The sequence below is a fragment of the Armigeres subalbatus genome, chromosome 1 (genome assembly GCF_024139115.2).
Source record: "Armigeres subalbatus isolate Guangzhou_Male chromosome 1, GZ_Asu_2, whole genome shotgun sequence".
Taxonomy (NCBI): domain Eukaryota; kingdom Metazoa; phylum Arthropoda; class Insecta; order Diptera; family Culicidae; genus Armigeres; species Armigeres subalbatus.
Genome location: NC_085139.1, coordinates 22,888,929 through 22,916,588, shown reverse-complemented (window position 1 = coordinate 22,916,588; position 27,660 = coordinate 22,888,929). Strand labels below are relative to the sequence as shown.

Genomic DNA, 27,660 nt, shown 5'->3' with positions numbered 1-27,660 from the left:
GTAGTCAACTATAAATGGACAGTCTCATATACTGTTTCAACAGTAGCTCAGATGGTAAACGGCCAAACTACCATATGAGTAATGGGCGGTTAAGTATAATTAACATTTAAATCTGGTCGTTTTTTCGAACAAAATTTTCGATGTACCATACATCAGTTGGTAGATGTACAATTCAAGAACTATATAATTACACATCGACAGCATGTTATGTATTAACAGTAAGTGTTGATGTAGGCTTGGTATGGTGAATCAAGCAGGGATGCGTAGAATGCGCACAGGGATTTGTTGATATTATAAGTTTTTTCGAAAACTATTAAATTTCATTTCGTATCAATTGAACTGTTTACGTTCAGATTAATATTTTCAATTTTAGATATACTTTCCAGTATTTCGAGGAAACCGAAAATGAGCAAGGGGTTGGTGGAAAGGTCATTAATGCATTCCTTAAGCTAACATACATGCTTTCCATTTTTTGTAACAAATAAATATACAAATTTTGTAACATAAAATGAATCGAAATATTAAAATCTGCATCTGTGTTTGATAAGGTAATGGGATTTGAGGCGGTTTATTGATTACGTATCAATGCTTGTGAATGTTTAAAAATATATTCAGATGATATACATCTGAAGCTGAAAATGCATAAATTTTGGATACTCAAATATTAAAAATCGTGAATGTTTAAAAATTTTGATGACTTTGAATTTGACGCACACCGTATGATACTCCGAACAAACTGCTTGTTCAGACATGTCATTAACAAAAAAAAAATTTTTGAAATGATTCTTTGATCTCTGGCAAGAATCTGTGCTGTAACTAATTCTAAAATAACATAATTTTGACGCAAATATTACAGTTTTTATTGGACGGGGAGAAGATTGTTGTTTTTTTGTTAAATAAATTATAATTTCGATTGCCGTACAAAGCTTTTGGAATGCATAAAAAAGTTTGCTTTTTGCTGTTGGTTTTGTTTTGCTTTTTTTCTTTTGCCTTTCTCGTACAACAAAGTTGTACCGAAAGGCTATCATTCACTCAAATTCGAACTTTTGATAGAAGTCTCGGAGACCCATAGTGTTATATACCATTCGACTCAGCTCGATGAGCTGAACAAATGTCTGTCTGTCCGTGTGTGCGTGTGTGTGTGTATGTGTGTGTGTGTGTGTGTGCACAAAATGCCATAAAAAACATTAGCCAAATTTTCACATAGAAACTCTTAACCGATTTTCTTGCAACAAGTTGCATCCGACAGAGACTAAAACGCTGTTGATCACTATTGAATTTCATAATAATTGCAAATTGCAAAAAATAGATAATATTAAAATAATGATGAGACATAGTCACATAGAACAATAATGTGTTATGAAAATGCCTTGCATCTATAAACATTTATGAAGTTTATCCGTGGCTTGCTCCCATTAAGAGTTTCATCGTACTATAAAGATGCTCGTGTTGCACGCATTTAGGCGTAAGTATGCTCTTCGTTCAGTTTCATAGAACCATGAAATTGTCCGAAAGTGAAAAATTCGAACATAGGAAATTCGAGAAACTTTTGGCAGCGCCATCTGTCGTCTACTAGTGTAAATTTTCTATCATAACATTAGACGGTGTAACTGTTTTGCCTTTCTTGTACATCATCGAGGTGTAAGCGTAAAGGCTACATTTATTACCTTTTACGCGAGAAAGGCGCCATCACCGCTAGGTTGGTTAATCTGGGTTTTTTCTTAAAACTTCTTTTTAAATTGTAAAAGTTACATCCAAGATACAATGCATAACATAAACAATTTTAGTTTCAGTATATTTGGCCATGAAGAAAAAAAAGTCTTCAGCGATAAAATATAAATGCTTGATAAGATTTTTTAACATTCCCATTTTTTTCATGGATTCATTGAATTTGCTTGAAGTAATGAAGCTCATGAGTTTCCTTAATATTTTTTGAAATCATAAGAGGGCAAACCCTTAATTGAGGGTCAAACTCAAAGGGGTTCTTCTTCTTCTTCTTATTGGCATTACATCCCCACACTGGGACAGAGCCGCCTCGCAGCTTAGTGTTCATTAAGCACGTCCACAGTTACTAACTGCGAGGTTTCTTAGCCAGGTTACCATTTTTGCATTCGTATATCATGAGGCTAGCACGATGATACTTTTATGCCCAGGGAAGTCGAGAAAATTTCCAATCCGAAAATTGCCTAGACCGGCACCGGGAATCGAACCCAGCCACCCTCAGCATGGTCTTGCTTTGTAGCCGCGCGTCTTACCGCACGGCTAAGGAGGGCCCCAACTCAAAGGGGTGTGAGTGACAAAATCTGTTAAGTTTTTCAATATTTTTTTTTTCATATAAATCGTATGAAGGTTTTAAAAATAACTAATACACGGGGAATTTTTATTTTTTTTACAAATGCCTTACAAAGTATATCAATATATTGACGCAAAGTTCTAAAACCAAAGCATTTTTTTGCTATAGGCAACTCAAAGTTGACCAATATGTCACTTACATCCTTTTGCTTCTAACCCACTCAATTATTTACCCAGTTAACTAACATGTTTCGTACAATGGAGTCGTTTTTTACGCATGTGATTGGTATTTACCGTAAACTTTGAAAACTTATGTGGAATTTAACACAAGTAAAAACTAGTCTGGCAAAGCTTGTAGGAAACATGCGCGCGTAGATTAATTTTATCGGAATTGCTTAATTTTTCTCGGACACTTTCTTATTATGCTTACTAGTAAGTTGTCCATTTATGTTCGTAAAATTCATGATCTCATAATGTAGATTTACTGCTCCTCGACTTCATCCCATAGCTCCTATGTTCATCCCAAGAAAAACAAAGCAAACAAAATTATTCAATTGCTTATTCTTGGAATTTTTTAAACAGTGAGCATACATGTTTGTGAAAAGTTACAATGAAGATTGTGCTGTATTTGTATGTTTCGCGATGAGATGAATATATGTTTAGTGAAATGAAAAACGGAACAGTTCCCTTTATGAATATACTTTAAAGTGGGATTCATTTTTATAAAGAAAGTTAGTTTCTAAAATTCTTTATAACGTTGCTATATTTTCCATAACAACAGAGATTCCGACCGCAGACTTATAAACTTGATGAGTCGAAATAATTCTATGTCTGAGAAAAAATTAAATAAGTACCATTGCCACATAAAAGTCAATATTTTGTCACTTCAACTGAAAATGACTATTTGGTCACTCTTTCTGGAACTGAAAGTCACTATTTGGTCCCTTTTTTCGTCAGCATTGGTCACTAAAGTCACTATTTTGAACGACATTGGTCGCTACCAGCCCTGCAATCTCGATATCTTGGGATTTTTTTTTGTAATTTTGATTCTAGAGTCAAAACTGAATTTGTTTTACTACTGTCCGGGTTTTTGAAGAAATTCCAGGAGAAATATAGGAATTTCTATGTAAATGTAAATGTAAATGTAAATTTCTATGTAAATTAAATAACTTTCAGAATTCCTTCGAATATTCCTTCAGAAACTCATTTTGAAATTCTGTTCGAAAATCTTTTCAGGTTCTTTTTCGGTTATTCCTTCAACAATTGAGTCGGAAATTTCTTCAGGAATTTCTTCGATAATCTCTTTAGAAAAGCCACCAAGAATTAATTTGGACATTTATCCAGGGATTCCTTCAGGAATCCCTCCGGAAAGGCATTTGAAATATATTCAGAAACTCGTTTGGAACTTCCTCCAGGAAGTATTTAGAAAATTACTTCAGTAAACCATACAAAATTACTGCAGGAATAGTTCCGGAAAGAATTCGAATTTGGAGAAATTTCTAAAGGTATTTGAGAGTTAAAGTTATTTTCAAATAAAAAAACGCTTGAAACGTCTAAAAAAAAATGAAGGAATTTACAAACAAAATTTCCGAAGATTTCCCGAGATAATTCTTTAAGTAATTTAAAAAGAAATTTTCGAAGGTCTACAGGAATTTCTGGAAGGGTTGCTAAAGGAATACGAAGGGATTCATATAAGAAATTTGAAAAGAAGTCCTGAAGAAATTTTTCAAATAAATTCCAGAGGGAAATTTCGAAACAATACCAAAAATATCTTCCTAGAGTCTCCAAAGAAATGTTTTGAGGAATTGCTGGAAGATTTTCTATTAGAAATTTCTGAAGGTTTTCTCCCAAATGGATTTTCGAATGTATTCCTAAAACAGTGTCCGTAGGTATTCACATAGAACTTCTTGAAGGATTTTCCATGGGTATCTAATTTTTAAAGGAATCCCTAAAAATAGTTTCGAATGAATTACTGAAGAAATTCCCAAAAGACTCCGTAAAGGAATTTCTGAAGAAATCCCTAAGTAGAAGGAAATTCCTGATGGAACTTTTGAAGAAATTTTGGAAAGAATTTCCGAAGAAATACCCTAATAAATTTTCAAGGGAATTCTTGGTGGAAGTTCTGAAGGAATTCATTAGGGAAATTTTAAAACAATTCTTAGAATTCCTTTCTCGAATTTTCTGAGGAATATCTTGAGGAATTTCCACACGAATTTCTGGATTTATATCCGAAATCCGAAGTACTTTCCAATGAACTCATGTGCTGTGACGCGGAAATGTCCTAGTGGAGGATATAATGTAAACTTTTGCTGTGGAGATACAAGCTATAGCTATTAGAAATTAGAATGCTCCCCCATCAGTCTGACTGAGGCTAGCAATTGTACAAAAAAAACCTAAAATTCATAAAAAGCATGAAATGCCGTGCTGCGTGATTTTTTTTCCCAGCTCAAAATTCTTCACGCCGATTTACGCAGCCGCCGCCGCCGCCGAACATTGCTTACGGCGTGACGCCACCGACGCCGCCGCCGCCGGTGTAAAAATGGCCTTACGCCGCCGCCGTTCACAAATACTTCGGCGCACAGTTCTAATGGCCACGAAGCCCACGAATTTCTCTGTCATTCGAAAATTACCATGAAGAATGCCACCTTCCTCACGTTTTTCTCGTCCGTGCTCCACGCAAACTAATGCTACTGGAAAGAGGAGGCTGTTTCCTTAGGACACGATGTCAACGACAGCCGACATGCATTCCTTACCAAGTTTTCCGTCCTGGAAAGGTTTCATCCGTTTTGCCAAAATCTTACCAACAGCAAAACTGGCCCGTACTGCATTGTCTGACTTCGTATTAACTTGAATGAAAAGAGTTTACCGTGGGGTACCAAAATCCGTACAGCCTCGAAATCCGTCTACTTCGTGAGATATCAATAAAATAAAGGAGGTTTGAGGCAATCAATGTATGAATCATTTATCTTATCTTGATCTTATGCTTGACAGAAAGCTTTCTGGCCATTGAAATGGGAAGTAGGCTCTGAAATTAAAATAACATAAAACAAAAACAAAACGCGAAGTTTCAGGTGCCATTTTGTTCGCGTGTTGGACACAATTGTACCGAAAGTGAGTGTGTTTAAATCGCAAATTGTAATTGATAGAGCTTGATCAACAGCATAAATAACAAAGGGATAGCTTCTCAAGGTGCGTATTGCGCTATTCACAGTGTTAGTTTGATCAATTGGTCTGCTTTAATTTAAATATATTGTTAGAAAATAGCTGTACGGATTATGATCCGTCCACGGTGGACGGATTTCTATTCAGGAGGTGTTGATTTTGTTCATGATTTTATCATATTTTTCATTCCTTTCAATGCAATACAGTAGGGCACACAAAAAATAGAGGCCCTCGTGCAGTTAGATCGATGACGAATGTTCGATTTGCATTCGATTTGTATTTTTTAGATACTTTTACATATACTGAAGTGCTTAAATGTACGGGTTTCGATGCACCACGGTATAGCTTTTATAATCAACTGTACCAATAATTTGAATCAATAAATGGAAATTTGGATTGAAACCTTTGAAATTCTATCACCTTTATTTCATACCTGGGCCCTTTCAAATATCATATTTCATAGAATGCTTAGATTCAGATTTTATTCCTCCAATACAGCAAAAATTTCCGAACAAACCAGCCTTCCTTTTTTCAACGTGAAGATGAACTACTTTGACCTTGACTTTGACCGATCTTTACTTAAAACGCGATATTCCACCATCAACTTTTGGTTTTATATCTTGGGGTCGCTTATGCAATCATTTCAATTTATGTAAAATATTATTTTTCGTTTCAAGCTCAAATTAATGGTTTTGCAGTGTGAACTTTGATTTAAGGCTTATATATTAAATAATGAAAAAAATATTTAAAAAATCTGGAGCCAGATAGAAATGGTGGCGGGCCGATTAAAAAGTTATTTTTCTTACATGCCGCGGGCCACAAAAAATGGAGACGAGGGCCGCATCCGACCCGCGGGTCGTACGTTGGGCAGCCCTGTATTAAACTGTTTCATCTTAAACTAGGATCGAATAAAGATGTTTTGATTTGCATAATTTTTCGGTGACATGGATATATTTGCAGTAATTATTGTTAGGTGGAAACTCTGGTTCCTATAAAACATATTTCTAACGCTACAACTTTGATTTCAAACGTATTCAAGAGTTTCATTATTTTGTATTTGTTTGAGTATTCTCCAACCAACGTTGGTTATCAAACCCCTGCAATAAAGTTCAATTGCACATCATAAAGCATCTTCCAGAGGACCGACAAAAGGGACACCTCTGAAACTTTCCACCGACAAGCACAGAATTTCGAATCAGAAAGCACAAACCCCGTTACCATTTTGTTTCGGTTACTTTCTCGCAAAAGTTTTTGCCTGGCGCTGGTTCCATCACGTTCTGGTTAACATGTACCAGAAGTCCTCACCGTCGTCGGATGGCCGTCGTCAGCATCTTTGTTGCCCTCCGATTCGGACCAAACTGCGAAGGAGTTTAACTGCTGCAAGCAGTTTATTTTTCGTTCAGAGCAACCCAACTTTCCCGCTGACTGAAGCAAGGAGCAGCGCATTTTATGACCGACAACAATGGCCGGTTGGGACCTGCTCCATCATCATCGTTTGGTCGTAAAATTCGATTGAACTGTTTGCTGTGTTAACACCCATCGTTCGCTTTGGATGGTTGTTCTTGATGCTGAGTGCTCGAATTGATTTCATAGCGAGAACAAATGTAGATTATCCCCCGAGTCATAGTTTCCCACTTACCATAGGGTGGAGATCGTAAATTTGTATTACTGGTAAAGCTGTTGGGTCGGACAATCAAAATATATCGGCTCGTGAACTTACCTCCCGAAACTTGACACGACAGAAAAAGCTCGTGCCCTTCCCGAAAAGGGCCAGCCACGTTGGCGATTTCCTTTCCCTGAGCGTCGAATATCCGCGGCTCCTCTGGTGGTACTGCACAAATTGGAGGCAATGAAATTAAATTAATCATAAATAATAGCCATTTGCCAACTTTGGCACTTACCAACGAGCGTCAGATTGAACCGATAGTTCCGGGTGGGCGAGTTGAAGAAATCCACCCGACACCGATACACGCCGCAGTCCGATTGGTTGATGTTGCTGATCTGCAGCCGGGCTTCCTTGAGGTTTTCGGTGATGACGATTTTCAGTTTCTGGCCCAGATCGTCACCGGTGGCCCACTGGACGCCCTCCAGCACCGACACGCCCGATCGGGAATCCACGGAGTAGAGGGGAACGCCGATCGAATCCTTGAACCAGAGGACCACCTTGACGGCGTCCTGCGCCTGGGCGGTGATGTCGCACGGCAGTTCGGCCAGGTGACCTTCGGCGGCCCATACCGTGCGGGCGGGAACTGTGAGAGTTGGGGAAACAAGAGAAAGGATACATCAATATAAGCTCATAAAAAAATACTATCAGTATGATAGAATAAATTAAAAAAAAAACGCACATGCAGGATACACGATTTAAAATTAAAATAGTTGAATTTCGAAATAAATATTAAAAATTATAACATTTGATATCAAAAATTGAGACATGTGAAAACTGAAGGATATTGAGGGCCTAATTGCAGTAGATCGATGCCGTTCTTTGACTGTAGCAACACTAAATGAATGCAGCGTAATTTATTTAGTAAACTTTGAATTCTAAGACATTGCTAATTGCAAATTATAACAAAATTCCACTGAGAGAATGGCTACCCTGAATCACATCGGATGTTTTTTGTTAGAAATTCTGTTAGGAATTTCTGCAGAAACGATTCACATTACACATAAAATATTCCTCAAAAGCTACCCACGCATTCTGTCCTGGATCGATTGTGCCGCTTTCATTCTCTGAAACTGTCAACTTTTAATTCAATTGCCAACAATTTACACACCGCACCATTAAATGGCAATCGATTAAAACTTTTTCATTATCGCCGCCACGCACGATCGCGCGCTTGTTTTCGCCCAACACCCCGCACGGCTGATGGTTCCTGAGCCAACCGTTCGCACAATTCAACTGAATATTGTCACACGGCGCAAAAAGAATGAAAAGCATTAAAAACCTTTCACCGGAGCCGGCTGCACAAAGTTCATTTCCATTCCGGTGTTGTTTAAAAGCCTCGACACCCATACCGCTCGTCAGAGTTTTCCGCAAAATTCCCGGCAGTGGAAAAATTCCCATGACAATTCCGCCCGGTTGAATCCACCGAAGCGCAACAATCATAACTCAATTTCGGCGAAAGTTTGGCGGCATTTTGTGTCCTTCTTGCTTGCTGGATTAACGTTGAAAAGTTTTCCCACACAGGCACATATACAGCACTCGCGCAAACGAGGGTAGTGCTCCCACGGAATTACAAATGAAGGGTGAAATTTGAGCTGCTTTCCATGCTGGGTGGTGGATTGCGGCGGAACGCCAAACAGTTAATAGGTTCTGATGGGAGAGAGCTTTCAGTTTAATCACGAAAAGGGTATTTATGAAAGCATTTAGCACCTAACTTTTTCTTAATTTTCTCACCCATTTCCAGAGTGGTGTTTGTGTTTCGCATTCGGAGTTACTGTTGATGAATTGACTGAACTTCGACGAATTGCTTACGTCTGATGTGAACGAATTCCTCACGAAACGAAAATTGAGCTGGCGAATAAAAAAAAAGAAGTACATAACCCCTTACCCTCACAGATCGTAAAATCGGAACCTTTTCACGTTTACTCAATTTCGGTATGGAGGGTCTTCAATTTTATTGCAGTCAGTCAGCCAGTAATCCACTGATTCGAGCGTGGAGTAATTTCCGAAACGAAAGGATTTTCGGTAACATCTAGATATCCCAGGCAATTCTCTGTTTTACGATCGGACGGGGATGAATTACTGGTGCAAATATATGCATTGGAAATCGTTTCGATTTCTTTTTTTGGGACACAAGGTTGAATAACTTTTCTTAGAGAGATCAGGATTGGCACAGAAGATGGATATATTTGGACTACAGATCGCACAAGTCATTCCGGTTTTTTGTTTCTTCGCTCGCCTGCATTGATTATTTGTTTTACATTTCTCTTTCATGTAACTATTTGATTAACATTCGGTTCTTATGTCCTTGACGATTTATCTGGTAAAGATTCGACAAGGAATTCGAATTGAATTCAATCTGCAAACCATCCATACGAAATTTCGGAAATATTTGATATGAAATTGCACACTTAAAAGGTCAGGTTTACAACCAGAATCCGGTCAGGATTCCTCATCCGGATTTCGATCAAAATTCCATTTCTGGAATGCTGAAAGCAGAATTACATTTGAATCTCCAAAAGAATTCTGTTCGAAAAATCAAAAGAGTTCCGTTCGGGAGCGAAAAAAAGTTCCGTTCGAAACATAACACTGCTTCATTCGGAAGTCCAAATAGATTCCTTTCGAAATCCCAAAGAAGTTCTGTTCGAAAGCCTAATATATTTTGGTTCGTAAGTCCAAAGAATTGTATTACGAAGTCTCAAATGGCTTCACTCGGAAATCGAAAAGGGTTCCATTCGGAAGCACAAAAAAATCTGTTCAAAAGTCCAAAAGTCGTTCGGAAGTTCAAAAGTGTTCTGTTCAAAAGCCCAGAAGGATTCGAATTTGAATAACAGCGCCAGTGAATTCGGTTTTGAAGCCCTTCAAAAATTCCTTTCAAAAGAATCCGTTTAGAAATTCGAGGGAATTCCGTTCGTGAATCTTAAAGGATTCCATTCGGTGTCCTAAAGCATTCCGATCAGGAGTTCTTTTCGAAAGACCAAAAAAGTTCCGATAGGAAGTCAAAAATGATTATGTTCGGAAGCCTTAGATAATTTTAATTCCGCTCGAAACCCCAAATAAATCCCGTTCGCAAATATAAAAATACTCCTTTCGAAAGATCCATCCGAATTAAGGTCAAGAGCCCAAACGGAATGTGATCAGGAATCCATTCAAATTCCGGTGAGGATTTCATCATGAACACGAAGTCCGTTCAAGATTTCACCTGGAACACCATAAGAATTACATTCAAAATCCGGTATGGATTTCATTTAGAACACGGCCAATCATTGGCGTAAATAAGGGGGGGCCGGGGGGGGGCCTGGCCCCCTCCAGACCTACTTGTGGCTCCCCCCAGAAAATTTTGAAAAGTAATTCCAACTTAGTCAGTTTTTATTTCATTCACATATTTCCTACATATTTCCTACATATTTCTTAATTTTGATTATGAATTCTATAAACATATTTTTTGTTGCGTTATCACATCTATGACCATTTGTTCAGCAAAGCATCGAAATATTTAAGTTGGACCTCCGGGAACATTTTCTCGATTTTTAAGCTAAAATCAATGCCGCTTCTAATTTAGTTGCTAGCTTAAAATAATAAATTTGTTCTGCATTTGTTTGACTAGTATCGTGGTCGCAGAAACATAAAAACATAATTGTATTAGGATATAAATATTTCTGTTCTATTAAACTACCATCCGCTTCAAAAAAAACTGAAGCAACTACATCGAAATTAGCACATGTACACAAATCCGGTCAATGAAATTTCGAACGACCATTCTTTCGAAAATCTTCGAGTTAATCGCAGGGTATGCCGCAAAACAGCTGATCAAATTCCTATGGAGCTTTTTGTTCTCGCTATATAATTCTGGCACAGAAAGATATAAAATTATAAAACTTAAGAATCTTTGTTACAATGACAGAAAAATCAACAACGCATTCCATTGAAATTATTAGGACAAAACTTAGGCAACCTTCGCACTCACAACAGAGATTGCATTAAAGAAATATTTTTATAATCCTCAAAAGATCTTGTTCCATTTAATTTTTTGGCGATTTCATAAGGATCATCGGAAAACTCTTTTGTGCCTGCTTTAGTTAGAATTTGTTTTTAAGGATAAAAAAAATAGATTTAGAAACCAGTTCGTATCAGAAAACATTTCTTTTGCAGCACAATTCAGATCGATTTGGTTGCTTCTCAAGTCTCTTTGATTTTTGCAGAGAAATCTCTCACCTATTCAGAAAACCATAATAAAGCCTCTTCCTAACGTCAGTAACTACAAAAACCCTATGTTATTCTGGAATTGGATTTATGACTCATAATTTTATGACTCATGGAATTTATGACTCATAAAAAACACTTTAGGATTCCAAATTTGTGTTCATCGGAACTTAACTATTTCAGCACATAGCATACATTTTGGAATTGCATGAATACTTATATTGATTATGACAAAATTTCTTGGAATTTATTCAACATCTAAAGAGTTTCAAAAATTTCAAGTTTAAAAAAAATCGAGATCTTTATGCATTAAGTAATCATGGAAATGCTTGAAAACTTTCAGAAATATACTCATATCAAATTTCATTTATAGATAATTCGAAGAAGATTCTTGAATCTTAGATAACACACTTATCCACATTTAGTAACATGGAGAAGACAAGTTGACACAGACACAGTGATTTGAAGCAATCACAGCATCATTGGAAATCAATTGTATTATTCGCGATTTTTTTTTTATGTTAGTTCTAGGACAAATGAGCGATAAACTTAGTCAAACAATTTCTATTGCAATCCATGCGCACAGTGCTTTAAATCGCCTTTGAAAATTACATCCTACCAGCTGGTGCCATGGCCCCCCCTAGACCGAGACTCTAGTTACGCCTATGCGGCCAATATATGTAAGGAGTCGGCTGTGATTGAGGACAGTTCTCGGCTTTCAGTCTTAATAGGATCATAAACGGATATCCGTTCTAAACCTAACGTTTCGGTCATATTTATTGGTCTTCTTCAAAGGAAAGAAAACACTCCGTTCACTCTAATGCCTTCAGCATAATACCTCGTCAATATCACCGGTGATGCCAATCCGTTTTGTGTTGGCGATCTTTTCGAGTTCAAATTTCACAAATATTTAGCTACTTCCTACACTTCTCCTGTAACGGCACTTGCGCGCCAAATACTCTTTCTGTGTGAGCTGAGTGTGAACGGAGTGTTTTCTATCCTTTGAAAAAGGACAATCAAAGTAACCGAAACGTCAGGTTTAAACGAATATCCGTTTATGATCTTATTAAGACTGAAAGCCAAGATACGGCCAATAATCCAACCAAAATCCGGGCAGAAATTCGTTTGAAATTCGGGCAAGAATCCATTCGGAATCCGGTCAGGACGCCATCCACAATTAGGTCAGAATGTCATCCGGAATCCGGTCAGGCTACCATCCCGATTCTGGTCAGAATGCCATCCAAAATCCGGTAAGGATTTCATTCTCAATCCGGTCAGAATTCCATCAAGAATCCGGTCAAGATTCCATCCCAAATTCGGTCAGGATTCCATCCCGATTTCGGCCAGTATTCCTGCCGGAAGCCGATCAGGATTCCATCCGGAAATCTGGCAACGGTTCCATTCGGAATCTGGTCACGGTTCAATTTGGAATCTGGTAACGGTTCCACTCGGAATCTGGTCACGGTTCCATCCGGAATCCGATCAGGATGCCATCCCTAATTTGGTCAAGATTCCATCTTGAATCCAAACCGGAATCCTAACCGGATTCCGGATGAAATCCTGACCGGATTCCGGATGGAATCCTGACCGGATTCCGGATGGAATCCTGACCGGATTCCGGATGGAATCCTTACCGGATTCCGGATGGAATCCTTACCGGATTCCGGATGGAATCCTGACCGGATTCCGGATGGAATCCTGACCGGATTCCGGATGGAATCCTGACCGGATTCCGGATGGAATCCTGACCGGATTCCGGATGGAATCCTGACCGGATTCCGGATGGAATCCTGACCGAATTCCGGATGGAATCCTGACCGGATTCCGGATGGAATCCTGACCGGATTCCGGATGGAATCCTGACTGGATTCCGAATGGAATACTGACCGGATTCCGGATGGAATCCTGACCGGATTCCGGATGGAATCCTGACCGGATTCCGGATGGAATCCTGACCGGATTCCGGATGGAATCCTGACCGGATTCCGGATGGAATCCTGACCGGATTCCGGATGGAATCCTGACCGGATGGAATCCTGACCGGATTCCGGATGGAATCCTGACCGGATTCCGGATGGAATCCTGACCGGATTCCGGATGGAATCCTGACCGGATTCCGGATGGAATCCTGACCGGATTCCGAATGGAATCCTGACCGGATTCCGGATGGAATCCTGACCGGATTCCGGATGGAATCCTGACCGGATTCCGGATGGAATCCTGACCGGATTCCGGATGGAATCCTGACCGGATTCCGGATGGAATCCTGACCGGATTCCGGATGGAATCCGGATGGAATCCTGACCGGATTCCGGATGGAATCCTGACCGGATTCCGGATGGAATCCTGACCGGATTCCGGATGGAATCCTGACCGGATTCCGGATGGAATCCTGACCGGATTCCGGATGGAATCCTGACCGGATTCCGGATGGAATCCTGACCGGATTCCGGATGGAACCCTGACCGGATTCCTGGTGGAGTCCTGAGTGGATTCGAGATGGAATCCTGACCGGATTCCGGATGGAATCCTGACCGGATTCCGGATGGAATCCTGACCGGAATCCGGATGGAATCCTGACCGGATTCCGGATGGAATCCTGACCGGATTCCGGATGGAATCCTGACCGGATTCCGGATGGAATCCTGACCGGATTCCGGATGGAATCCTGACCGGATTCCGGATGGAATCCTGACCGGATTCCGGATGGAATCCTGACCGCATTCCGGATGGAATCCTGACCGGATTCCGGATGGAATCCTGACCGTTGGCCGGATGGAATCCTGACCGGATTCCGGATGGAATCCTGACCGGATTCCGGATGGAATCCTGACCGGATTCCGGATGGAATCCTGACCGGATTCCTGACCGGATTCCTGACCGGATTCCGGATGGAATCCTGACCGGATTCCGGATGGAATCCTGACCGGATTCCGGATGGAATCCTGACCGGATTATGGATGGAATCCTGACCGGATTATGGATGGAATCCTGACCGGATTCCGGATGGAATCCTGACCGGATTCCGGATGGAATCCTGACCGGATTCCGGATGGAATCCTGACCGGATTCCGGATGGGATCCTGACCGGATTCCGGATGGAATCCTGACCGGATTCCGGATGGAATCCTGACCGGATTCCGGATGGAATCCTGACCGGATTCCGGATGGAATCCTGACCGGATTCCGGATGGAATCCTGACCGGATTCCGGATGGAATCCTGACCGGATTCCGGATGGAATCCTGACCGGATTCCGGATGGAATCCTGACCGGGTTCCGGATGGAATCCTGACCGGATTCCGGATGGAATCCTGACCGGATTCCGGATGGAATCCTGACCGGATTCCGGATGGAATCCTGACCGGATTCCGGATGGAATCCTGACCGGATTCCGGATGGAATCCTGACCGGATTCCGGATGGAATCCTGACCGGATTCCGGATGGAATCCTGACCGGATTCCGGATGGAATCCTGACCGGATTCCGGATGGAATCCTGACCGGATTCCGGATGGAATCCTGACCGGATTCCGGATGGAATCCTGACCGAATTCCGGATGGAATCCTGACCGGATTCCGGATGGAATCCTGACCGGATTCGGATGGAATCTGACCGGATTCGGATGGAATCCTGACCGGATTCCGGATGGAATCCTGACCGGATTCCGGATGAAATCTTGACCGGATTCGGATGGAATCCTGACCGGATTCCGGATGGAATCCTGACCGGATTCCGGATGGAATCCTGACCGGATTCCGGATGGAATCCTGACCGGATTCCGGATGGAATCCTGACCGGATTCCGGATGGAATCCTGACCGGATTCCGGATGGAATCCTGACCGGATTCCGGATGGAATCCTGACCGGATTCCGGATGGAATCCTGACCGGATTCCGGATGGAATCCTGACCGGATTCCGGATGGAATCCTGACCGGATTCCGGATGGAATCCTGACCGGATTCCGGATGGAATCCTGACCGGATTCCGGATGGAATCCTGACCGGATTCCGGATGGAATCCTGACCGGATTCCGGATGGAATCTGACCGGATTCCGGATGGAATCCTGACCGGATTCCGGATGGAATCCTGACCGGATTCCGGATGGAATCCTGACCGGATTCCGGATGGAATCCTGACCGGATTCCGGATGGAATCTGACCGGATTCCGGATGGAATCCTGACCGGATTCCGGATGGAATCCTGACCGGATTCCGGATGGAATCCTGACCGGATTCCGGATGGAATCCTGACCGGATTCCGGATGGAATCCTGACCGGATTCCGGATGGAATCCTGACCGGATTCCGGATGGAATCCTGACCGGATTCCGGATGGAATCCTGACCGGATTCCGGATGGAATCCTGACCGGATTCCGGATGGAATCCTGACCGGATTCCGGATGGAATCCTGACCGGATTCCGGATGGAATCCTGACCGGATTCCGGACTGAATTCTGACCGGATTCCGGATGGAATCCTGACCGGATTCCGGATGGAATCCTGACCGGATTCCTGATCCGGCCAGGATTCCATCTTGAATCCGGCTAGGATTCCATCCGGAAACCGGCTAGGATTCCATCCGGAAACCGACTAGGATTCCATCCGGAACCGGCTAGGATTCCATCCGGAAACCGACTAGGATTCCATCCGGAACCGGCTAGGATTCTATCCGGAATCCGGCTAGGATTCCATCCGGAATCCGGCTAGGATTCCATCCGGAATCCGGCTAGGACTCCATCCGGAATCCGGCTAGGATTCCATCCGGAATCCGGCTAGGATTCCATCCGGAATCCGGCTAGGATTCCATCCGGAATCCGGCTAGGATTCCATCCGGAATCCGGCTAGGATTCCATCCGGAATCCGGCTAGGATTCCATCTGGAATCCGGCTAGGATTCCATCTGGAATCCGGCTAGGATTCCATCCGGAATCCGGCTAGGATTCTATCCGGAATCCGGCTAGGATTCTATCCGGAATCCGGCTAGGATTCCATCCGGAATCCGGCTAGGATTCCATCCGGAATCCGGCTAGGATTCCATCCGGAATCCGGCTAGGATTCCATCCGGAATCCGGCTAGGATTCCATCCGGAATCCGGCTAGGATTCCATCCGGAATCCGGCTAGGATTCCATCCGGAATCCGGCTAGGATTCCATCCGGAATCCGGCTAGGATTCCATCCGGAATCCGGCTAGGATTCCATCCGGAATCCGGCTAGGATTCCATCCGGAATCCAGTCAGGATTCCATTCGGATTGTGCATTTTACCCTAATTATTCAGATAAAACTATCCAGCTTGCCTGCGAGCTAGTCTGACGTATGTGGGGATTAACTGCACCCACCGTTCCGAGCATTTTGATCAATGTGGTATACATTTAAGAAGGATTATATTTTTTTCATCAGCACCTTCTTTTATGCCACATTGGTCAGAATGCTTGGAACGGTGGGTGCAGTTGACCTCCAAAAACGTCAATCCAGAGACTAGCCCGCAGGCAAGCTAGTCGCCATTACCGCTCGCGGAAAACTGAGTAATGGGCACATTTTTCGGCGTTTCGTTGTGTACACCACCGGAAATAGTTAAAATACCAGCGCTGTTTTTCATACAAAATGGTCATATTTGAGTATCAACATCTTGATTTCTAGCGATTAGATTAAGGACATAATTGGCCTCCCAGCCTAAAATGACCTGAAGTTTTAATTAAGGATTGGTTTTTGTATCCATGTTTACTGGAAAGCCACTTTTATATTGGGCTCCAAACAAGTAGATGCATATAAATAGCAGACACAGACACACAAGACACAGTATTTGAAAATCTGGAACTTTGACGTTCGCATATAAAATTTGACAGTCACTCAACTTTGTTTTCGGACAAACGTAGCAAATGTAGCATGTACCTACGACATTTATAAACGAATGACTCCAAAGGGGCTGTATCCCTCATCGTATTATTTATTACTTCGTCATTTGGATGAATTTATGTTTCTTTCACTTTTGACACCTGTTCCATTGTGGTAAAGGCCATCAAATAGATCCTTCAATATGTTTAACAGCTAAAATTGATTAAATTATAGTCTTGCTGTCTGTTGGGATAATAATCTAATTGAGTAAAAATAATAGAGGTAAAAGTGCAACAGGTAACAAAAATAAATACATATATCGATTTTGTGCATTGCATTCCATTATCGGTGCAGTTTATACGAGCTTATTCTTCAGAACATTGTGAAACCTGAGCGCTTCGTTAATAGTTTCTCTTTGATGATTTATAAATTAGGCTAAATATAAAATGTATTATGTAAATAACATGCAACATATTTATTGTCAATTATATCCTATGATAAAACTAAACATGCACAAAGTTCAACAAAGAAACAGAAATATCATGTATCAAAAGAACGACATTCATTAGATTGTCACACAAATCCGCTCGTTACGTACTGGTATCTACAGTCGCAGTGGTGGGTGTGAATTTTCCTGTAGAATAAAAAGTAGAAGAGCAAAGTGAAAGCACATTTTTAGCACACATCTGTCATCCGATGCGATCCAGTTTACACGCTGGCACGGGTAGGGGGCGAAGGTGTGGAAAATCTCTGAATCAATGATGAGTTTATGTTGTTTCAAGGTTCGTGTCGAATATCCGTTGGCCAACGACGACGATAGCGACACGGTTCTGGTGTCTGTTTGTGTTGTGATGTGTTGTGTGAGGAAACCGTTTGCCGTTCCCCTCCTCTCACGCTGACTGTGTAGGAACACTAAGCCCAGTGGTTTATAATGATGATTGCTTCCATGTGAATCATTAATTAAAACGATCTCGTTCCCATGAATAAGTAAAACAACGTTCCGACCCGCAGGTCAACTCGACACTCACGCCACCGCCACCGAATGCGACAATGTTGTCGGATGTCGACACCATCGCCAGGCATTGATCCGGGGGACCACCAACCGAGCGCGAAATCGGCGGATCGTTAAACGGCGAGATTTCTCCGGGCCCGAAACGGAAGATAAATTATGAATTCAGAAATTTATTAACCTATTTCACTGTTTTGATGGCTGCGCGTTTCAAAGAAGATTGGAGATGGAACTTTTCCACTTATACGAAAATGTGTAAACTGTGATTGTATAAGGGCGAAGTGGGAGCATTCGATGGGGGCCATCTTTTTCCCAACGACTTCATACCTAATGTCATCATTATCGTAGCGAACACCGTGCTTCGCTACGAGGCAATTTGAGTCGCATCAAGGGATGCCGGTTGTGAAAAATTTACGGAAATAATTTGAACATAATTCACAAAATATTGAGATTTCTATGAGAACATGTTTTGCAGAGAACACATTCTCAGGATTCATTCAGTTTGGCCCTGGTCTTTTTAGCCCACAGGATTTTTTTCTCGGCATTGCTACTAGAATTTGAACTTGTAAGTAAGACTTTAATTTAAATAAAAGTGTATAAAATGGGCGGGGAGCAAACACAGTTTTTGTCGAAAATTTTAACAAAAGTAGTGTGTTAAGAAAATTATTTTGAGCTTTTTAGTGGAATATCTTCACTTGTCATAAGACGTGTTTGTACAATCCCATTTAATTCCACTCCACTTGAAGTCGAGTCAAGTACGAGACACTGAAGACGACCTTACTGTGGAGGTCCAAATACGTATCTGGCAAGGTACAATTAAGTGGTGGAATTAAATAGGATTGTACAAACTCGTCTTATGACAAGGGAAAAGTAGTTTTTTTTATATCTGCGACAATAATTTGACATATTAAGCAACTAGTTAGGCTCTCTTTTTGTTTCATGCTTATTTTGACCCATCGCAATTTGATTTTTTTTTTTTGATTTTATTATATTTATTTTATTAAAATTTATAACTAGTCCTACATAATCGTTATCTGTTGAGTTCCTTGCCACAATTAAGAATCTTCGTCGCGGTGGCGATATCGTAAGCAATGAGGTATAACCGAGCTGCGATTATTGCTAGTTGAAACTAAACAATTCAGAATCTTTGTCGAAAGTTATCTCAAATATCGATCCTGATCTTTTGAAATCAATTACAACAAACGATCAATACAATGTTGTCGTTTACTCAAAGTTCCCTTTCAATTTTTATCCTTGCTCGTTACCTATCGGAATTTCATTCACAAATGATATCAGAAGGCATTCAAGCTCTTTAGGCTTTTCTTAGACATTCAAGGCTTGATTAGCAACCGCTCAAGACTTCTTTCGAAAGCCCTCCAATGCTTCTTCCGGAAGCGCCCTCAATTTATATTTTGTGAGCCTCTCAATGTTTCTATAAGAAGCCCTTCAAGAGTTATTGCCGAATCCCTCAAGGCTATTTTCAAAAATCCTTCAGGGCTTCATTCGGAAACCCTTCAAAGCTTCTCTAATAAGCCTCTCAAGCCTTTTTCGTAACCCCGGGTTTTTTTTTCGGTAGCCCATCAAAGCTTCTCTCGATAGTCTCTGCTTAACCATCTTTTTTTGAAGCCCCTCATGGTTTTTCTTCGAAATCCGGTTAAGGATTATTTTAAAAGCCCATCAAGGCTTCTTTCGAAAGCCCCTCAAAGTTTATTTCTAAAGCCTTTCAAGGATTTTTTTAGAAGCCTTCAAGAAACTCAATTCATATTTTGTGAGCCCCTCAAATTTTCTATCAGAAGTCCATCAAGGTTTCTTCCGAAAGCCCTTTAAGATTTATTTATAAAGCCCGGAGGTTTCTTTCGGTAGCCCCTCAAAGCTTCTTTCGTTAGCCTCTCAAGGTTTGTTTTGGAAGTCCCTCAAGGTTTCTTTCGGAAGCCCCAAATGTTTTTTTTTCCAAAGCCGCTTGTTACGTACTGGTATCTACTGTACGAGGATTATTTTAAAAGTTCATCAAGGCTTCTTCCAAAAGCCCCATCATGGCTTCTTTCGGTTGCCCCTGAAAACTTCTTTCTCAAGGTTTATTTTGGAAGTCCCTCTGGGTATCCTTCGGAAGCTCCTTAAACCTCTTTTTCAAAAGACTCTCACGGCTTCTTTCGGAAGCTTTTCATCTTTTTTTCCGAAAGCTGCTCAAGGACTTTTTTAAAAGTCCATCAAGGCTTCTTCCGAAAGGCCCTTAAGGTTTATTTCAAAATCCCTTCAAGAATTTTTTCAGAAGCCTTCAAGAAGAAGCTCTTCATGACTACTAGCAAAAGCCTCTCAAGGTTTATTTTGGCCCCTAAAGGTTTATTTTGAATAGCCAACCATACCTTCAAGGCTTATTCCGGAAGCCCCTCAAGGGTTCTTGTAGTTGTAGAAGACCATCAAATGTTCTTTTAGAAGCCCTTCTAGCCTTCTATTAAAAGCTTCTCAGGCTTATTTTGAAAGCCTCTGAAAGCTACTTTCGGAAGCCCAACAAAGCTTTTTTCAGTAGCTTCGCAAGGCATATTTCTGAAGCCCATCAAGGTTTCTTTCGGAAGCCACTTAGGGGTTATTTCCAGAGCCCATCAAGGTTTCACTCGAAAACCTCTCAAGACTTATCTCGGAAGCTTTTCAACGCTTCTTCCGGAAACCCCTCGTGGCTTTTTGGAAACTTATTACAGAAGCTTCCAAAACCTATTGCGGAAGACTTTCAAGGCGCTTGAGGGTTATTTGGCCGAATACTTGAGATTTGTTTTTATTTCAAATGCGCGAAGCGTGCAATTTGCAGTGCCAAAGGGTAAGAAAGCAAAGAAAAGTGAGAGGTTCGGGATTCGGCTTTACAGTCTCACAATTGTTCAAACCATAATGTTTTAACTGTCCGACGTTTCGGCTGAGTTCGGCAGCCTCTTCTGGGGGAAATTAGTAAATAGTTTTTGATAAAATCCACGATAATCAAAATAGAAAACATGAATGACTACACGACACAAGATTACAGTGTAACAAAACAACGAAAACAGTAACAGTAAGAAGGCTGCTGAATACAGCCCAAACGTCAGGCAGTTAAAACATTATTGTTTGAAAAAAATTGAGACTGTAAAGCCAAATCCCATCACATATATTTAACAGTCGAGAAACCATAGAGTTGAAAAGAAGTAAGTAGTATAGCCGGCCAAGGGCCGAAAATCTCGTTAACAAAGATAAACAATAAGTAAGTTGTTAGCAACGAGTAGCAAGAAAAAATAAGTAAAAAGCAAGTAGTGAGAAGGGATATGTGATAGTGAGGTGGCGCGAAATAGCAAGCGATAAAGAGAAGTGAGAAATGATAATAAGGAAGTGAGAAGTTAGATAGAAAGAAAAAGGAAGAAAGATGAATGAAGAATAAATAAGCAAACAAGAACGAATAAATATGACGAAGAAAAAAGAAAAGAAGAAGTAAAAAAATAAATAGTGAGAGAAGAAGAAGGAGAAAAGAGGAATTAAATTGGAAAAAGGAAGTAGACAAAACGAAAAATAAGAAAGAAGATGAAAAAAGGAAAACATAAGAAACAAAAAAGAAGAAATAAGAAAGAAGGAAGAAGAAATAACGAAAGAAGAAGAAGAAGGAAAAAACAAAAAAGAAGAAGAAAAAAATGATGAATAAATTAGTAAAAGGAAGAAGTATGAACGAAAAAGGAGCAGGGCAGAGGGAACAAAAAAGAATAAAATAATAAGTAGAAAGAATTGGAAAAAAAAGGAATAAGAAAAAATAATGATGGAATAAGTGAAAGGAACAAAGAAGTATGAAGGGAGAAAGCATAAAAAATAATGGAAAAAGGAGAAGGAGGAAGAAAGAAATACAAACGAAGAAGAAAACAGTAATAAAAGCAAAAAATTAGGAGGAGGAAGAAGAAAGAAGGAAGAGAAAATATGGAAAAAAAAGGAAGAATGTGGAAGAAGAGAAAGAATAAAGAAAGAAAAAGGTAGAAAGAAGAAAAAGCAATTAGGAAGAAGGAAGAATCTTCACACTTCCCGCTTATCAATTCGCACTTCTTATTTAACACTTTTCCGTTCTTACTACTTACTTCCCAAATCTCACTTTTTTTCATTTCTCATACCTAAATTGTAACTTCCAACTCCAGTCTTTGTTTTTGCTATGTGAAATGAGAAGTGAGAAATGTCTCATTCCCCATTTCTCACTTTAGGCCTCAAGGCACCAATCTCATGTACTTGCTCAGTCGGGCATTGTATAGCCAGTCACGATGTGTACAATCACCTAAGCTTCACAATTCGCACTTCTTGCAGTCTGAGGGTATTTCTTCATATGTTCGGACGAGCTGCGAGGCGGCAATGTCCCAGTGGGGGATGTAATGCCAATGAAGAAGAAGGGGCTTTGACATTTTCTTACGTTTCATATAAATAAAAAAATATTTGTGAGGGTAAAAACTTATACGGGGGGGGGGTTGAACAACCCAGAGAAATTGCTTACGTAATTAGTGTACTGCCCCTAAGTACACGGACGTATTACCAATTATACAGCTGCCCTTGCGAGAAGTTGTCCCATAACCAGCCAATAACGATGGGATATTAGTCAATTCCCCGTATCCATAATTGAACATCTTTTCCAAAAAAGCAAAAATCTGACTTCCCTCACAAGTCATTAATCAAGAAAATTGGTAAATTACGAAAAATAACCAAAGCACCCCGTCTAAAGGCGGTCTTGGGCTTTAGAGGGTTAATTAGTGCGCGATTAAACGTGTTTCGTACCGGACGCACAACTTTTGCTAGATCCGATTGGTTAGTTCTGTTTTGTGGTGTCGGAAAGTAAATTAATTAGTGCGCGATCAAACGTGTTTCGAATCGGACGCAGAGCTTTAGCGAGATCCTGGTGATTAGTTATGTTTTGTGCTGTCGGAAAGTAAATGCCCGAGTAGCACAAATGTTTCAATAAAATTGCTACAACTTATATATGACCAGATTCAGTCACATCCAAGTCGCAGTAACTAAATTCGCTTCGATTGTGCTGCTTGGGTGAATCAGTCGGTCGGAAAGTAAATCAATCATTGCGCATTTGCTCGCGTTTTCTATCGGACGCAGAACGATCGCACGAACATCCAAATGCTTGGTTCTGCTTGTGGGGTGAGTAAATTGCTTTCTATATATATCCTTCTCATCTAATCGACTATGCCTTCCCCGTGGTGCTTACGGAGATGCAGGGGATTCCTCTTCCTTTCCTAATCCTAAATTGACTTTGAAGACGTGGTCGTTCTTCATCAGCAACTGTACTGATCAAGGAAGGTTGTGTTGCTGATGAAGAATGTGTGTAGTCGCCAGACATTCCAAATACTCATGCTCCTCCAATGTGAACGTGCACCATACACATGTGGAAGTGTTGGCTTGAGAAATGGATTGCGATTTGACTATGCGTCCAATATGGGAATCTCTAGCTCATTCAGTAGCCACTGGGTTGCAAAGGCCGACGGAGGTCCTTCGTAGCTTAGTTGGTTAAAGCACCAGTCTAGCGTACTGAGGGTCGTGGGTTCGAGTCACATCGAAGGGAAAGTGGTTACCTCCTATACATTTTTCAAATCAATATCTTACACAAAATGTACATATTCACATATGAGTTTTCAGAACATAGTAAATAATGTCCAAGTTGGGTGGGTTAAGCCCTGGAATACAGCCAATTAACTTTGATTGAAAAGAATAGTTTCTAAATCTCAAGAAGGCTACTCAATTGTGGAGCTATGCATATTTGTTGTTTCTTGGTCTATAATGACAAGCAAACACGAAGGGAGCAGTTAATCAAGCTAAGCTAAGCAAATATTCGGCCAAAAGGCATTTGGCCAAACGACACGTTCGAACAAATATCATTTGGTCATCTGGCAATCGGCCAAATGGCCTACCACCTTCGAATTTTATTTCGGATGCCCCTCAAGGGTTCTTTTGAAAGTCCTTCAAAAGACTCAAAAGGCTTAGTGCAAAAGCATCTCGAAGTTTCTTCCAAAACCTCCTCTGGACTTTATTCAGAAGCTTCTCAACCACAGTAACATTTGAATATTATACAGCTTTTATAGAAGTGTTGTAGAGCAAATGAAGGTTTTGAAGACCGTCTTGAAATTAAAAAAAGGTAACTGGGGAAGGCTTCTCTTGGTAGTCTGGTCAAGTCTTTTTTCGAAAGCCCCTCAAGAATTGTCCCAGATGCCTCTCACCACTTCTTTGGAAGCTTCTCATGACATGTTTGGAAAGCCTCTCAAGGCTTGTTTCGAGAGCATCTTACCCTTTTTCGGAATCTTCTTTCAAAAGCCATCTCAAGGCTTCTTTTGAAAGCCCCTCAAGGCATATTTCAGAAGCTTTTCATGCTATATTCGAAAGCCCCTCCTGGCTTCTTTTGGAAGCAGCTCTCGGGTTCTTTCGGAAGCCCCTCAAGACTACTTTTGAATGTATCTGAAGGTTTTTTTTTCCGAAAGCCTCTCAAGGCATATTTTCAAGCCTTTCGGGGCTTCTATTGAAAGCCTTAAGAAAACACTTCAGGGTTTCATTCAATAGCCAACAAGGCTTCTTTCGTTAGCTTCTCAAGAAGCCCACATTACCACTCAGGCTTATTTCGTAGGTCACGTGAGTCCTGTTTCAGAAGCCTCCTAAGTCGTATTTCAAGGCTTTTTCAGAAGTTTCTCAAGGCTTTTTTTGCGGTAGCTTCTCAAGACTTCATTAGAAAACTCTTCAGGGTTTTATTCGGGAGCATATAATCCGCGTAGCACATTTTAGACCGATTTGTTTGCAGCAAACCATATACGACTGGATTTGGTCGTACACAGCTCACAGTAACTCGCGTATAGCAAGTGTGCTGCATAGGAAGCTTTCTTCCGACAGCCGGATCCCCCACCTCCTACACGCTTATTTCGAAAGGCCCGTAAATCCTGTTTTGGAATGCTTCGTAAGTTCCGCTTCGGAAGCCCCTCTAAGTAAATTTCAGACGATCAAAAGATTTTTTTCGGAAGCTTTTCAGGGCATCTTTCGGAAGCCACTCAATGTTCCTTTTCGAAGCCTCTTTCTTTTAGAAGCACCATTTCCAAAGGCCCTTAAATATTCTTTCAAAAACCTCTAAGGGCTCCATTAGAATGCCGCTCAAGCATATTTCGGGTTTCAATTTTTTTGGGATGCGCTACAAATCTTTTTTTTTTCTGTTTCTCCTAGGACTGGTGGTAACTCGGTGGCATCCACGGTGTTTAAAATGTTCTCACCCTCCAAACAAAATAAAAATAGTGTAAATTTCATCATAATAAGTGTCTTATATTATGTAAAAATATTATTAAAAAAACAATCCTTTAGTAGTACATTTTTCATAAAAGCAAATGTCATTCCGTGCCGATAGTTCGAACGAGCCAGACGTGTGTGCTGTGTCTCATCGCGGATTGTGTTCGGTAGTGAAAAGGCTATTGTGTTGTGCTGCTACCTACGGATCCAAGGCGATCACTGTCGGCGAGTGAAGTAGCTGCTTCTGGCGACGCCAGTGAAGCAGGCTATTGTTACTGCTGCTACCTACAGCAGCAGGGGCAGATAAGTGGCAAAACTTTTTATTGTTCTCCCTTCTGTTTGATACAGAGTGGGACTGCTTAGAATTAATCAAATTAGTTTTTTAAGTTTTTTTCTACTTTGCTATTAGTTTTAAGTTAGTATAAGCAAAATTATCCTTCCACCTTGCGGGGTGAGAATGGAGGCGGAGACTGGAGAAGGCAGTGTGCCTGCTAAAGATGGAGGGCGCACTCGATTGTACCATGCGGCTTCGCCTGGGCCTTGGGTTGTTTACTTTCGGCAGAAAGTAAAAAGCCTAGATTTTCTCGGCATTAAACGAGATTTGACGCGTCGTTTTCCGAAGCTTGATTTTAGCCAGATCAACAGGAACAAACTACGCATCACCGCACCTACATACCAGGTGGCGAATGAAATTGCTGGCGACAGGGCGTACAATGTTGAATATATGGTTTATGTCCCCTCGCGGGAGGTCGAAATTGAAGGTGTGATCAACGCAGCGAGCCTGACTTGCAAGGATGTACTTGCGGGAAAAGGCCGCCTAAAGAATGCAATTGAGTCTACCGTGGATATTCTGGACTGCAAGGAATTGCATTCAGCAGCCACGGTAGATGGAAAGAAGGTATATTCCAAGTCAGGTTCGCTTCGGGTGACGTTCGCCGGTTCGATGCTCCCAAAATATGTTGATATTGAAAACATGCTATTTCCGGTGCGTCTTTTTGTGCCAAGGGTATTTAATTGTACCAACTGCAAACAACTTGGTCACACTGCCGAGTTTTGTGACAACAAACCACGTTGTGGCAAATGTTCTGAAAGGCATCGGGAGGAGTCCTGCCAGCAACAAGCAACAAAATGTGCTTATTGTGGTTTGAATCCTCCCCATGGTTTGCAAGAATGCCCGGTGTACAAAAAGCGCACCCAAAAAGTGAAGCGCTCGTTGGTACAGCGCTCCAAGCAGTCGTATGCGGAAATGGTTAAGTCGCAAGACACATCCGCCACAGGCACTGCATCGACTGCATCGACTGCTATTTCAGCCACCGTTCGTGTAAGTGATTATTATGATTCCATATCCATTGATGAATTGGACTCTGACGCAGCCGATATGGATGATCCTGCGGAGGTACACGTGCCCGAAAAGAGGAAGCAACCGTCTTCCCCGGGATCGCGCCGCAAGAGAACAAAAATCATCCATAAAAGCTTGGCAAAATCTGAAGGTAATGGGGGTTTATTTAAAATCCCGAAGCAACCTGTTCCTACTGCTTCTTTTGATCCTAGTTGCAGTAAGACATTCCCGCCATTGCCAAAATCCGAAACATCCGGCTAAGAGAATCAACGAAAGAAAAAAAGTAATTCGCACTTCTAGTAAAAGTATTCCGTCCAAGCGAGGAATGATCTCCTTTAAGGACCTTGTGGACCGTTTTTTGAATTTATTTAATATTCCGAATTCATTGAGGCCTATAATTGACCTTTTATACCAACAGTGGAAAGTTATCTGAAGCAATTGACTGTTTCATGGCCCTTCTTGCAGGAATTGTATCTTTCGATGGATAATACGGCCAATACCCAAGATACAATCACTGTGCTGCAGTGGAACTGTCATAGTCTTAAAATAAATTAGACGTGTTCAAGTTTTTGATTCGCAATTCCGATTGCGATGTATTTGCACTCTGTGAAACATGGCTTTCTTCTGAAGATGAAATCAACTTCCACGATTTTAACATTATTCGCCAAGATCGGAATGATCATTATGGTGGCGTTCTTTGGGGATCAAAATGCTACTCCTTCTACAGAATTCCATTCCGACTGTTCCCGGCTTAGAAATCGTCGCATACCAAGTAAATGTGAAGAATAAAGATCTTTGCATAGCTTCAGTGTACATTCCTCCAAATGCCTCTATTAATCGTCGACATTTTGGAGCGCAGTCTCCTCCTATCATCTCCAGTATTGATATTGGGTGATATGAACGCACATG

General features: G+C 41.1%; 1 protein-coding gene and 1 pseudogene across 5 annotated transcripts in view; one reads left to right on the top strand and one right to left on the bottom strand.

Moving 5' to 3' along the window:
- The window catches only part of LOC134222682 (hemicentin-1), a 740,104-nt gene that overhangs the window by 183,047 nt on the left and 529,397 nt on the right, over nt 1–27,660 (bottom strand). For 4 of the 5 annotated variants that reach the window (XM_062701842.1, XM_062701853.1, XM_062701852.1 and 1 more), the window contains 3 exons: nt 17,754–17,789; nt 7,356–7,703; nt 7,175–7,285 (listed from right to left, as the gene is read on the bottom strand). In XM_062701842.1, the coding sequence (XP_062557826.1) occupies nt 7,175–7,285; nt 7,356–7,703; nt 17,754–17,789 (495 nt within the window). The remainder of the gene's footprint in view (nt 1–7,174; nt 7,286–7,355; nt 7,704–17,753; nt 17,790–27,660) is intronic. The other variant, XM_062701859.1, reaches the window with a different exon arrangement.
- On the top strand, nt 19,226–19,384 carry LOC134208437 (U4 spliceosomal RNA; annotated as a pseudogene).